The sequence below is a fragment of the Meles meles genome, chromosome 13, assembly GCF_922984935.1.
Source record: "Meles meles chromosome 13, mMelMel3.1 paternal haplotype, whole genome shotgun sequence".
Taxonomy (NCBI): Eukaryota; Metazoa; Chordata; class Mammalia; order Carnivora; family Mustelidae; genus Meles; species Meles meles.
The window spans coordinates 72,810,336-72,825,597 of record NC_060078.1 but is presented as its reverse complement, the minus strand read 5'-3'; the positions used below and the strand labels follow the sequence as shown (position 1 = coordinate 72,825,597).

The window sequence follows — 15,262 nt, the reverse complement described above, 5'->3', positions numbered from 1 at the left end:
TGCTCCTATGTTGTATTAATACCTGCAGTGTGATAACAAGAGACTAAAGGTCATTAACAAACATTAGTAACTAAATACAAAGGCTAGAGAGTCCCTTTTATAGCTTTCACTGAGGTCCCTATCTTTGACATTGGGAAAGCCAATATGGATCAGCAGCAGACTGATAATCTAATTGTTAGAGTTGCAGAGTCCATGGTTATCAAATGCTCAGCCAGACCAGTTCTCTCATGAACACACAAGGGCCATGGCTGGGAAAAACTAGCCCTTGAATATGGGATAGGTATATTTAGGATGGAATATCAAGAAAAGTGCTTTTAAGTATGAATCTGTTGGTTCTACAATTCCCTTCCCTAGTAACAGAGACAATAGACTTGTCCCTAATGAGCTGTTACCACCTCCTCTCCTGCTTGCCAGTCTGATATCTATTTTTTTTAAAGATTTTATGCATTTGCTTATTTGGCAGAGAGAGAGCGAGAGAGAGACACACACACAGAGACAGAGAACGAGAACATGCACAAGTAGGGGGAAGAGCAGAGGAAGATGGACAAGCAAACTCCATGCTGAGCCCAGAGTGAAGCAGGCCTGGTTTCACAGCCCTAAGATCATGGTCTGAGCAGAACTCAAGATGGATGCTTAACCAACTGAGCCACCCAGGCACCCCATAACTAGGGTTTAATGACAGCATAATACATCTTGGCCTCATAAGAAAAGGAAGATACATATACTTGAAAGAGCTATACCAACTAGAATGTACTGGCATGAACCAGGGGAGTATGATAGGAATTGGATTTTGGCAGTGTTTCTTCAAGAAGGACGGCAGGTAAGACTGGATAATCAAGAACTCATGAATTTTCGTGCATATTCTCAAGACCACAGGAGATAAAATGTCATACTGAGGACTCCTGAGGAGGGGATGGGGAAAACTTGCTGCTGGAGTGATTCTTAGAAGCCTGGAAAAAGCAATGGTCTATTGAAAGTGTAATGGAAATGCCTGAGTTGCCCAAGCAGATGGAAGAGAAAGGAATAAAGAAGTCAACAGAGGGAATGTGCTAGAATGGGTATACTATGTAAAGCCAAAAGAACTACCAGCAGATTATGTCCCATCGGACACATCATTCACCAAGGGCACTAGAGAAGGAACATGTTGATGAGAGGGGCATCAGCTTCACTAAGAAGTTCAGTGGTGGCATTCTTCTGCAGACCAGAGCTGACAAGAGTAGAGGCAGTAATAGGGGTAGACATTAAGAAAGGGACCCCTAAGTAAAAGACACCAGGTGTCAGGGCTTAGGCTGATAAAATCCAGGGCCCAAAATTACCATAATGATCAATAAGACTGTTGGAGCAGACAAGGGGACTTGCCCACAAAGAGCTGTGGAGATGATTCATAATGCATGGCATCTTCAGGGCTCAAATAGGTGGGCAGACAACAATGGTGCGATTTAACATTTACTTTTGTTTTAAGCGAGAATGAGGAAAGAACAGGCTGAGAATTGTTCTCTTGATAGAAAAATCATGATCCTCTGTCCAGTTCCCAGATAAGCTAATTTCCAGATCCAGATCCCCATTGACTGAACAGGTAGCTGGGTCCATAGAAGAAGGAACATCTTGAAACATCTTGAAAAGTGTGTAAAGTGATCCTCAAGGGGACCTTTGTGTGATTCCTATCCATAATTCTGTATATTTGTGTGTGTGTGTATGTGTGTGTGTATACATATATATATATATATATATATATATATAGGCATATAATGGTTATATATACAGTACAAGAGGAATAAGTAGATATTTTAATCAATATCAGATACCGGGTGAGAGAGGACACAGATACTCATGGATTAAATGTCAATAATGGCCCCTTGTTAGATTTGGGGTGTCTTCAGGAGTCATGTAACAAATTTTTGCTAAATTCTGGCTCACTGTGGACCAACTGTGTCTATGGATCCAAGCAGTGATAATTTCCCCAGTTCGTAAGTGTATAATAAGAATTCATGGAGAAGGTGGTTAGAGCAATCTCTACATTGTGTCCCTGGCCTGTTGGTAAGATCTATCACAGTGATAAAGACCAAGCGGCAACCTCTAAAACTACCCTCCATCTGGTTAAGATGGTAAATTAAAAGCATTGTCATCCCAGGGGCTTAGTGCAAGTATGTACCACCTTAAAATTCTAAAAGGTGCAAGGGCAGTGGTACCTACTCTATCTCCATTTAATTTGCCAGGCTTAACATTTCAGATTCACACAGACTTACCTTTCCACTTTACGTACCAGACAAAAACATTTATTTTTATTTTTTTACCATGTTACGTTAGTCTCCATACAGTGCATTCTTAGTTTTGGATGTAGTGTGCCATGACTCATTGTTTGCGTGTAACACCCAACATTTATTTTCAAAATAATTCCCTTCCAGTTTTCTAACCATTTACTATGTTATACTACAGACTCTCACAATAAGAAAATCCTTTAGTTCTGTATATGAAAGAACGAAGATTTTCATCTAACTATGAGCTACTTATGATTGTAGAGAAAGATAAGATCAGAGCCAGGCTATGTCTATAAATGATCTCCCTGTACTTGCCCAATCCTGTTACCCCTGAACTATGCCCAACAGAGAGGTAAAAACTGGCGAAGTTTGTGAACCGGCCTCCATCGAATCATGGCTAAACTGAAAAGCTGACATTCACCTTTGCTACATCAGTAACTCAAACAGCCGCAGCAGTAATAGCGGCCTGACTGAACGATGTCCATAAATGCTGACTTGTTTAAAAGGTTCTTTTAAAACTTAGCAGTAGCTTTATTTAAAAAAAAAAAAAAAACTTTAAAAATTCTATCCATGTTTTTTCTTAACAATGAGATAATTTTAAAACTAATTTCCATTTCACTACTGAAAGAAATTTAAATGACAAAAAAGCACATCAAATATATTTTATCTCACACAACAGGTAGAATATTTTATTTCACTTTGTCCATGATGACAACATAATAAATAGGATCATCTCTAAGACATGGTACACATTAACACTAGCTTTTACTTAATAAAAAAAGCTATTGAACTTAAATATGCATACAAATTCAAAAGCTTAAAATAAAACCCTAAACATTTAATAATTTACATATATATTCAACTTTGTGAATTTTGATACAGAGTTGAACTTTTCAGTATATTTCCATCCACACTTTTCTGCATCAAAAACCAGTTTTATTTTGATGCTTTAATAATGGTTGTTCGATTGTAACTTCTAATACTTTCCAAAAACAAACTAGAACCTGATAAATAGCCCTAAAATCCATTTATACTCAGAAGAACAAAGTCATAAAACATTAAGTATATTTAAGATGTCTCCTCTTTTCATTTTTAAGGGACAAATTTAAAGTATGCACACGTTAGTGATACATGTGTTTATAGCATTAAATTCTGGAAATTACAACTTTTAAAGGGACAGAGACAAACAGGACTGTTTTCAGAGCAAAGTGACCAAAGTGACAAAGGCTTCAACAACAGAAGAGGATAAAGAGACAGGGAATATGTAAATTGGAAAAAAGAGTTTAGAAAACTGAAGGGCTATAAATGGAGATGAGAGATGAGACTTGCTCTGTGTTGGACCATATGGATGAATGAGAAGTGGTGTAATGGGGAGACAGATTTCATCTCAATTATAAAGAACAATTAGTTATCTGAAGATAGAAAATGCTATCTCAGGAGATGGTACGATTTCGCCATTAAAGGCATTCGGGCATAAGCTAGATGAGGGGTTGGGCAAATTATGTCTATAGGCAGAACTCAGCCCACCAGCTGTTTTTGCAATAAAGGTTATTTGGAATAGAGCCACTCCCATTTGTTTCCTTATTGGCTCTATCTGCTCTAATACTATAGCAGCAGCTTCGCACACATGCAACAGAAATGGTATAGCCCACAAATCCTGAAATATTTGGCCCTGTACAGAAATTGTTTGCTGTGAGGAAGGTATTGGGAATTTAAGTATTGTATGGATATCTGGACAAGATAACTAACAATGGTTACATTGGCGTTTAAGAAAGTGCTTGGCATATCATCTATGTCAAGAATTGGACTGTACGGGTTTCTTCACTTAGTATAACCCAAGCCAACTGGTGAATGGAGGCCAAAATTCATACTGAACTCTGTAAAGCTGTGTGCCATGATATATGTCCTCTGCCAAAAGGAGGACACAAATTTTCTAATTTGCATGAAAGCACCCAGTGGGCCAGCACAACTTGCACGTACAATAATCATATTAACAAAAATAACCTCTCTTCCTATCCAGATGATCTAAAATGCCATAACAAGATATCCTATCACTGACTCGCTGCCTCTCCCAATTCAATGTTTCTTTATTTACATCCCATGGAAATAATAGATGTTCCCTGAAAGGGTTTCATGTTTTGAGAAACGCTACAAACTCTACCCTCTCTTTTAGAAAGATACATTGCAAATTAGCACATTAAAAACTCTAAAGGGGAAAAAAAACTTGTAACATCAGTAGTAGAAGTAATGTTAGTTATAACCAAACTAAAAGAGCCCTATTTTCCAGAGTTGTTAATTACAGAAACTTTCTTATTAACTTACTATTAATACCTCAGACAATAATGTTCTAGGGAATGATGCTATACTCAAAGTCATATTTAGCATTTCCAGATTAGAAGTTCACTGAGGACAATAAATACATTCCCTACAGATTTTGAGTACAGTGTGCTAAATGTGATAATTTCCCAACAAACAATTGAATTGATTTAATGCTATACCTAATCAATATAGTGGATATAGTGCTAATTTCATTAAATAAGGCAGGCCTTAATTACCTATGCGACAGGAACAGAAAGTTATTGACTTCTTTGCACTGACCCCATTAGCAATTAAACAGTACAATAGCAAAATAATCTTGATAAGTATATTTCAAGTATACTTGACAAGTATATTTCAGCTCTGTGGTATATATTTAAGCATATAAAGCCATTCAAGACACATTATTATATTTGAAGGTTAGAGATTTGATAAATTACCTAACACGTTGATAGAACATCATTAGAATATAGGTTTAATAAATTCAAAGTCAGTAAAAGCAAATTACCTGAAGAAGGTGACAAAAAACTGCACAAGATCCATGATTGTATTGTGTTGTGAGAATGCAATCTGAAAAATCAAAATAAAAGAAAGTTTGAAACTCAATATATGTTCCTTCCCAATATATGTGGTGATGTTTCATCACATTTGTAAAACAATATTTTGAAATCTTGAAAATATTTGGAACACTATATTATAAATCATGTATGTGAAATCAAAACTTCATCTAGAACACCTAGTAAAGTTAACAGCCAACAATGATGACTTTTAAATATGCTATTACATAAATGATTGTAAAAAACTATTACAGCTGGAGGAGTCAAGATGGCGGAGAAGTAGCAGGCTGAGACAACATCAGGTAGCAGGAGATCAGCTAGATAGCTTATCAAACCATTCCGAACACCTACAAATCCAACAGGAGATCGAAGAGAAGACGAGCAACAATTCTAGAAACAGAAAATCGACCACTTTCTGAAAGGTAGGACCAGTGGAAAAGTGAATCCAAAGTGATGGGGAGATAGAAGCGGGGGAGGGGCCAGGGCCAGCTCGTGGCAAGCGGCCAAGCAACAGAGCACAAAATCAGAACTTTTAAAAGTCTGCTCCACTAAGGGACATCACTCCAGAGGCTAAACTGGGGTGAAGCACACGCAGGGTCAGCGTGGCCCCTGGTCCCACAGGATAACAGAAGGATCGGGGGTGTCTGAGTGTCACAGAGCTTTCAGGTATTAGAGTGGGGAAGCCAGCTACAGAGACAGAGGGGAGGAGTGACCTCTTAACTCAGGGTTACCTTGAACTGTAATCTGTGGCACAGGCAACTGCTCTGTGAGTGGGGTCCCTAAAGATCCAGGGAGACACCCCCTGGAAGAGCTCAGGGATCTGTGGGGTTCGGAGATTCCATGGGGAGCTGTGTGCCAGAGACAGAAACGCTTGGTCACAGGCTGGGTGAGCTCGGAGGGGCGGCCAAAGTCCAGGGAAACTGGAGTGATTGAGTACTTTTCTCTGAGGGCGCACAGAGGAGTGGGGCCCCGAGCTCTCAGCTCCTCCGGGCCAGAGATTGGGAGGCTGCCATTTTCATTCCCATCCTCCGGAACTCTACGGAAAGTGTTTGGGGAACAAAAGCTCCCGAAAGCGAACCCAAGTGGATTACTCAGCCTGGCTCCTGGGAAGGTCGGTGCAAGTCCACCTTAGGCAAAGACACTTGAAAATCACTACAACAGGCCCCTCACCCAGAAGATCAACAAGAAATCCAGCCAAGACCAACTTCACTTACCAAGGAGAACAGCGGAATTCCAGAGGAAGAGAAAGCAAACCATGGAATTCATGGCTTTCTCCCCATGATTCTTTAGCCTTGCAGTAAATTAATTTTTTTTAATTTTATTTTTTTTTCTGCTAAATTTTTTTTAACTTTTACCCTTTCTTCTTTTAACGTTTTTTAACTAGTTTATCTTAACAATACCTTTAAAAAATAATAATAATAATCTTTTTTGAAACTTCATTATTATAGTCATATTTTATCCTTCATTGTATCTAACTTTGTTTTTTGTATACACATAGGGTATTTTCTTCTAAAAAATTTGGGGTACAACTTCTTCTAATAGATCAAAACACACCCTAAATCTAGCACCAGGCTTGTTCTAGCCTCCAGCATGAGTGAATTCTTTTCACTTTCTTTTCCTTTATTCTCCCAACCAACTGACTTTATCAACTCCTTTTTTAGAAATAAATTTTTTTTTCTTTTTCATCTTTATACTCATATTCTATCCCTTCATTGTATTTACCCTTATATATATTTTTCATTCCTTAAAATTTTGGGAGGTAGTTTCCTCTAAGAGACCAAAATACTCCCAAAATTAAGTGGGTGACCCTGTTCTAGTCACCAGTCTAATACACACACACACACACACACACACACACACACACACACACACACTTTTTTAAATTTTTTTTTTTTCCTGAACTTATTTTTATCCCCTTTCTCCCCCCTCCATGATCTGGGGGCTTTTCTGATTTGGTGAAAGCACATTTTCCTGGGATCTTTGCCACTCTTTTAGTATTTTATTTGCTCCTTCATATATTCTTATTTGGACAAAATGACAAGGTGGAAAACCTCAAAACAAAAAAAAAGAACAAGAGGCACTACAGAAGGCTAGGGACCTAATCAATACAGACATTGGTAATATGTCAGATCTACAGTTCAGAATGACGATTCTCAAGGTTCTAGCCGGGCTCGAAAAAGGCATGGAAGATATTATAGAAACCCTCTCCAGAGAAATAAAAGCCCTTTCTGGAGAAATAAAAGAAATAAAATCTAACCAAGTTGAAATAAAAAAAGCTATTAATGAGGTAGAATAAAAAATGCAGGCTCTTACTGCTAGGATAAATGAGGCAGATGAAAGAATTAGTGATATAGAAGACCAAATGACAGAGAATAAAGAAGGTGAGCAAAAGAGAGACAAATACTGGACCACGAGGGGAGAATTCGAGACATAAGTGACACCATAAGATGAAATAATATTAGAATAATTCAGATTCCAGAAGAAGAAGAAAGAGAGAGGGGAGCAGAAGGTATATTGGAGGGAATTATTGTAGAGAATTTCCCTAATATGGCAAAAGGAACAAGCATCAAAATCCAGGAGGTGCAGAGAACCCCCTGAAAATAAATAAGAATAGGTCCACACCCCGTCACCTAATAGTAAAATTTACAAGTCTTAGTGACAAAGAGAAAATCCTGAAAGTAGCCTGAGACAAGAAGTCTGTAACATACAATGGTAAAAATATTAGATTGGCAGCAGACTTATCCATCAAAATCCTTGAGGAGAACACAGGCAGCAACCTCTTCGACCTCAGCCACAGCAACTTTTTCCTAGGAACATCGGCAAAGGCAAGGGAAGCAAGGGCAAAATGAACTCTTGGGATTTCATTAAGATCAAAAGCTTTTGCACAGCAAAGGAAACAGTTAACAAAACCAAAAGACAACTGACAGAATGGGAGAAGATATTTGCAAAGACATATCAGATAAAGGGCTATTGTCCAAAATGTATAAGGAACTTAGCAAACTCAACACCCAATCCAATAGAGAAATGGGCAGAGGACATGAACAGACATTTCTGCAAAGAAGACATCCAGATGGCCAACAGACACATGAAAAAGTGCTCCACATCACTCGGCATCAGGGAAATACAAATCAAAACCACAATGAGATATCACCTCACACCAGTCAGAATGGCTAAAATTAACAAGTCAGGAAATGACAGATGCTGGCGAGGATGCGGAGAAAGGGGAACCCTCCTCCACTGTTGGTGGGAATGCAAGCTGGTGCAACCACTCTGGAAAACAGCATGGAGGTTCCTCAAAAAGTTGAAAATAGAGCTACCCTATGACCAGCAATTGCACTACTGGGTATTTACCCTAAAGATACAAAGTAGTGATCCGAAGGGGCATGTGCACCCAAATGTTTATAGCAGCAATATCCACAACAGCCAAACTATGGAAAGAATCTAGATGTCCATCAACAGATGAATGGATAAAGAAGATGTGGTGTATGTGTGTGTGTGTGTGTGTGTGTGTGTGTGTGTGTGTGTGTACACAATGGAATGCTATGCAGCCATCAAAAGAAATGAAATCTTGCCATTTGCGATGACGTGGATGGAACTAATAGAGGGTATTATACTTAGCGAAATAAGTCAACCAGAGAAAGACAACTATCATATGATCTCCCTGATATGAGGAAATGGAGATGCAATGTGGGGGGTTTCGGGGGTAAGAAAAGAATAAATGAAACAAGATGGGATCGGGAGGGAGACAAACCATAAGAGACTCTTAATCTCACAAAACGAACTGAGGGTTGCTGGGGGGAGGGGTTCGGGAGAGGGTGGTGGGATTATGGACATTGGGGAGGGTATGTGCTATGGTGAGTGCTGTGAAGTGTGTAAACCTGGCAATTCACAGACCTGTACCCTGGGGCTAATAATACATTATATGTTTATTAAGATAATTTAAAAAAACTATTACGAAATTACTTCAAGAATGTATGTGAAGTTTCACATGTAATCCTATAACATATTAAATGTACCTAACTAAAACATGTAAATGAGTTTCTTCATTTAATAATGATCACAGTGCCTATTAATACAACTAATAATTGCTTGTAAGCCAAAAGATAATAAATTTCTACTCTATCAAGGAAACAGAGGATTTGTTCTTTCCCATATATTTTTGTCTAAAGAAACTGTATGTATTCATATAATTATTTTGCTATACTTTACTCAAAAAGTGAAATATGTCATCTTGTTTTATAATTTCGTGTTAATAAGAAATGAATTTTCAGAGATGAAACTGGCCAATAAGCTAAAGTTGTTCTACATTTCTGCTAACATAGAGATTTTACTGTAACACAGTTCTTCAGGAAGTGCTACATAGTGTATTAGTCAAAAATGCAGTATCTGAAAAGAGAATTTCTGATTTTGAAATCACCTGGAAAACTATTTAGATTGTCTGCGTCTCAGTTCTCACATATGTGAAAAGTAGTAATAAAATACCTACTTTATAATGCTAGAGGAAAGATCAACTGAATTAATAAAAATCCTTGGCATAATACCTGGCATATAGTAGGTATGATATAGTGAATATTATTATACTTTTATATCATGTATAGAGGAGTTGGTCAACATAAGTGAATTTTCCCAGAGAGCTGAAATTTAACCATTAAAGTATTGAAATCTCTTTTTCCTTTAATAATTTTTTATTAAAATTATCCAAAAACATGGAATTGAATCTCCAACCAGGACAAATAGACTTTCACGGATGAGAGATATCTCCTCCCTTAAACAACTAGAAAACAATACAAAGTATATGAAAACAAAAACTTCGAGACATTGGACAAAAGGTAGAGGAAGACATAATCCATAAGTAAAGGAAAACAAAAGAGATGAGACTTACAATAATCCCAGCTTTCAGTGCAAAGAAATAACACTAAGGAATTTAAATGGCATTCTAGATAAGAAATATCAGTATCTCTTATATAAAATAAAGAATTATAGTCAGTTGAGAAGATGGTCTAATTTTTGGCATATACATGATGGCTTAAATATAGTGACATTCATTTCCAAAAAGCTTCTAAGCATTTGAAGAATTACAGAGCACTTATATAGAGAGTGAGGAAAGATAATTGCTGTAGGAGATTGGTTATAGGTGAAAATGTCTTAAAAGATTTAAGAAAAAAATGTCTTTTTAAATCAAAAAAATACAAATGAATTTTCTCCGCAGGTGACTATCCATGACAGTATGTTCGAAACAGATCTTGCCCTTTCTGGGTCCACATAGCTAAGTACTTTGGAGCAAAAATCATACTTCGAGACAAGTAAGTAAAACACTGATACATATGAAAACATCCACAATTTCCTACTTTTTCCCAAAGAATATCTGAATAAAGTAGTATTTAAAAGGAAGTTCTGCTAGCTATAACCATGAACTGCAGCACTAAAACATTTTAAAACTTCAACTATATTATCTAACTCTACCTATTAATATAATAAAGAAAAAATGAAAGTTTTCATTAGTGATATGAATGATATTTTGACTCTAGCTTACATGTAGAGAATAATTTGGGATTCCACTCCCATGGGGTGATGAGACACATAGACTTTCCAAATTAACACAATTTCTAATTTGTCACAGTGCCAGCTACAGTTCTTCACAAATTAAGTTGCAATGTAATGCTTGAACATGAAGTAAAGTACTGTTTGCAGACTTCGACCTACTTTTGTTACAGAGAATACTCTACCTTTCACTCTGAGGAGCATGATGATGGGGTAAAAACTGATGGGGGAGGTCTCTGTCAGAAACTGTATCTGAAATACAAACTGCCTTAAAAGTAGAAGCAAGTAAGGCCCTAAAGTAACTAATGTCTTGGCACAAATGTACTCAAGATTAAAAGCAGACTTGGCATAAGCAATCTCTGTACTCAGCATATCATCTGGATGCTTGAGCCTCAAGTTGAAAAGCACTCCATTCTGTTTGTTCAAAAGGAAAGTCAGCACTACAAGTGTTGTGAAAATCTTTCACAATGTTTCTTCACTTGAGATTATCTGTAGGAAGTTCCACAGGAGACAGCCCTGGAAAATACTATGTCAGACACAGGCTTACTAATCAGATTGCACTGATTCTAGAAATGGAAGGCCAACCCAAGGATGATTTGGTATCACTGGTGAACAAGGCCTAGCAGACACTAATTCACTAATTCAAGCAAATTCCCTCATATATGGTGCCAACTTATTCACCCACCAAATAATTTCACTTCAGGTGATTCACTTCACTCGGTGGCTCAGCGGGTTAAGCCTCTGCCTTCGGCTCAGGTCATGGTCTCGGGGTCCTGGGATCCAGCCCTACATCAGCTCTCTACGTCCCCCTCTCTGCCTGCCTCTCTGCCTACTTGTGATCTCTCTCTGTCAAATACATAAATAAAATCTTTAAAAAAAATTCACTTCATATCTACTACACTCTGAATATCATATCAAGTTCTTAAATTTATCAGTGAAAAATAACATCAAAGTTCCTAATGGTGGTGGTGGTGGTGATGACAGCAGACAAAAAAGGTCATAATAAAAATTATATAATGTGTTAGAACTTGGTAAGTGCTACTGGGAAAAGAAATATTAAAGTTTCCTATTTTTTGGTAACATTGTGTGTTAACTATAATTTTTTTTTTAATTTTTATTTCTTTGACAGAGAGAAATCACAACTAGGCAGAGAGGCAGGCAGAGAGAGAGGAGGAAGCAGGCTCCCTGCCAAGCAGAGAGCCCGATGCGGGGCTCGATCCCAGGACCCTGGGACCATGACCTGAGCTGAAGGCAGAGGCTTTAACCCACTGAGCCACCCAGGCGCCCCTGTGTGTTAACTATAATTTTTAAAAGTATTATATTTTCTATACTAACATATGAAACAAGAAATCACTCCTTCGTGTCTAAAAGTATGTAGACGTGCTGAGAAGAGACAGGAGGAAATGTAGGGGTAGCAGAAAAATATGAAACATAACATCATGTTTAAGGTATCTGGCTGTCCTCATTTTTTCTCAATTTAGATCAGAATCCAGCAGCTCCAGGCCCTTTCCAATGAAACTGGAGGCCAACAAGAAAAGGAATAAGAATATACAGAGGAGAACCATTTTAAGTGAGATTGAGCACTGGTCTTCACATGGATGGCTGGCTCGTTCTTATCCAGATCTCACCTGAAATTACACACTTCTCTAAAACACTCTCTGAAGTAGGTTCTGTCTCCCTTATTCTGTATTCTTATATGAACCTATTTCTTTTATACTTTAGCCTGAAACTACCTTATTTTATTAGTTGATCATTAGTTAAAATGTCTTTCTCCACTAAAATGTAAGATCCATGAGAACAGTAGCCTTGTTCATATTGTTCATAGCACTGTTCTAATACCTAGAACAGCATTTGGTACACAGTAAGCATTTACTAATTTTGTCAAATAAATGAATATAGTGAATAACAAAACTTAGCATGAGAGTATTCTGAGGACTCCATATGTCCTTAAGTGCCATGAGAGGAAGTAGGTATAGATGTTATTCTGAAAAATATTTTGAATTTTTTATGTATTTGAATTTCTTTCATAAATCAGTAATCGTATAGACTATAACTATCTGCTTATTACAGATCATAATATATTATTTTTCCTTATAAAAGTGATTTTTTTAAGATTTTATTTATTTATTTGACAGAGATCACAAGTAGGCAGAGAGGCAAGCAGGGAGAGAGAGAGGAAGGGAAGCAGGGTCCCCGCTGAGCAGAGAGCCCGATGTGGGGCTCGATCCCAGGACCCTGGAACCATGACCTGAGCCAAAGGCAGAGGCTTTAACCCACTGAGTCACCCCGGTGCCCAAAACTGATGTTTTTAGACAGCTCAAAAGATAGAAAATATGTGCTTCTTGTATAAAAAATGTTTTTATTTATTTTTAGTCATAGAAAAATTTTATAAGGTCTACCATTTACAATTTTAGCTATAATATTTTGACATCAGGGTATCAGAAATGATTTCTTAATATGTATTTTCACCTCACCTTCTTAATTTCAATAATAAACATTTTTAAACCTATTGGCTTCTAGAAATTTCTTTCAGTAGGTGAATTGCATCAGACTACAATTTTATCTAAAATAGGTGGCATTACCTGAAATATTATTTTTTAAGCCAATGAAAAAACAAATAAGACTGCTTTAAAAAGGTGATCATTTAGACAATTTTATTTAGAAAACAGTGACTCAAATCAATACCAATAACAACACCATAACTTTGTAGTGTCCCTTAGAGTATATCTCCTAAGGATATAGAATATTTCTGACCCTAAAATCTGTTAGGATCTAATTGGAAAGATTTCCATTGGCTGATGCCATTGCTAGAACATGGCCCTTTACAGATAATCAATATGTTCCATTTTGGTTCTGTCGTCTTGCCCATGAAAAATATGAGAAGTTCACTCAAGGTGCACTGAAAGTTAGTTTTAAACTTGCGCTAGCATAAATGCACCACTGAAATTCCTTTTCCTATAGTGATGTTATTCAAGTGATCCCATAACTATTCAAAGAAAATTAATCAAAATCAAGAGACCAATTATGGTAAAATGGTAAAATTTCATAATATCCTAATTTTCTCCAAGTTTTTAAAAAGCCCCCAAACAAATGACATGCTAAAAAACTGAGCCAAAACTGTAGCAACAGTGATGTTGATAATATAGTTTAACCATTTGATCTTACATGCAAATTCATATTGAAAACATGTCTAAAATCTAAAACCTGAATGTAAGATATGCTACATTTTTCATTAATTAATAATAATTAATAATCAAAATGATCAACATTTTGAGTTGATGATTTGATGAAGAAATCTCCATTAAATATCTTTGGATAGAGAAATAAATTAATAGCTTGATATTTACCACAAAATGTCAGAATTTGTAAGAGAGAAAAAAATGTTAATTTGGAGGACAAATTGGTGTGTTTGTGCAAAATGTCAGCCTGCCATAAATAAACTCCACTATAATATGAGATAAACAAAAATGAAAATATAAAGGGATGTGCTGAAATCATCAAATTCATTTAACAAACTGAAAGTAAAGGAGAAGATCTTCAAACCATTGTTTAGATCAGTCTTTCAAAATGATGACATAAAAGCATACTTACATAATGGAAGTTAGTAAATTATTGATACGTCAAAGACAAGCTATGTTTTAGGCCAAGCAATTCAAGATCTTGTGGGTTTATATATCCAATTTTTTTAAATAAATAAAAGCAAACTGGAGCTTAAGTTAGTTATTACTGGATAAAATCAGCCATGATAATCTATTCCAGATAAGCATAAAATTCCTAGAGATCATTAACATGATGTTTATCAATGTAATAATCTGTATCATTCCTGATAAAAAATATTTCAAAATATAGAACTAAATGAAAAAGAAATGATTTTTAAAAGAATAAAGCCTATTTCTGGATATAAACATATGAAATGAATATACCAGCCAATTCTGCATAAATATTACACAAATTTCTGATTATACATTCCTGAACATTGTTTAAAAAAAATTAATGGGTTTAATTCTTTATAGAGCAAATAATTGCCTCACCTTCCTCATAAATTTCCTCCTCGTTTAATGCAAAAACAGAAATGGTTTTCCTGTCTTCATCTCAGAATGCTCTGGTCACTCCTCACCCAGATGACAAAATGTTCTTTTTAAAACTGAAAAATATTTCTGTAATTCCCCTTTCCACAATTCTACACTCTCCTGACAAATATCGTCATTATTAACCAAAGTTCATAATATTTTCAGATATCCTATTTTTATTTCTGGATTCCATCCAGGATAACAAATAACATCTAGTCATTATGTCTCTTTAGGTCCTCTTGGCTATGACAATTTCTCAGACTTTGTTTTATATTATTTTCACAGTTTTGAGGAGTAATAGTAAGGTATTTGGTAGAATGTACATCAAGCAGCATTGGTCAAGTGCTTTTCTTATGATTAGGCTGAGGTTACGGAGTTTTTAAAGGAAGACCAAAGAAATTAAAGTACAATTATTATCACTTCATACTAAAGGTACAGACCATCAATGTGACTTATTTCTGCTGTTGTTAACATTGTGGACCTGGCTGAGACAGTGTTTGTCAAGGGTTTGGTTTCTCCT

At 36.4% G+C, this 15,262-nt stretch overlaps 1 protein-coding gene across 1 annotated transcript in view; it reads right to left on the bottom strand.

Annotated features, from left to right (window-relative positions):
- ATRNL1 (attractin like 1) overlaps nt 1-15,262 on the bottom strand; it is an 836,623-nt gene that overhangs the window by 450,525 nt on the left and 370,836 nt on the right. Inside the window, exon 25 of the mRNA XM_046027294.1 lies at nt 5,083-5,144. Within this exon, the coding sequence (XP_045883250.1) occupies nt 5,083-5,144 (62 nt within the window). The remainder of the gene's footprint in view (nt 1-5,082; nt 5,145-15,262) is intronic.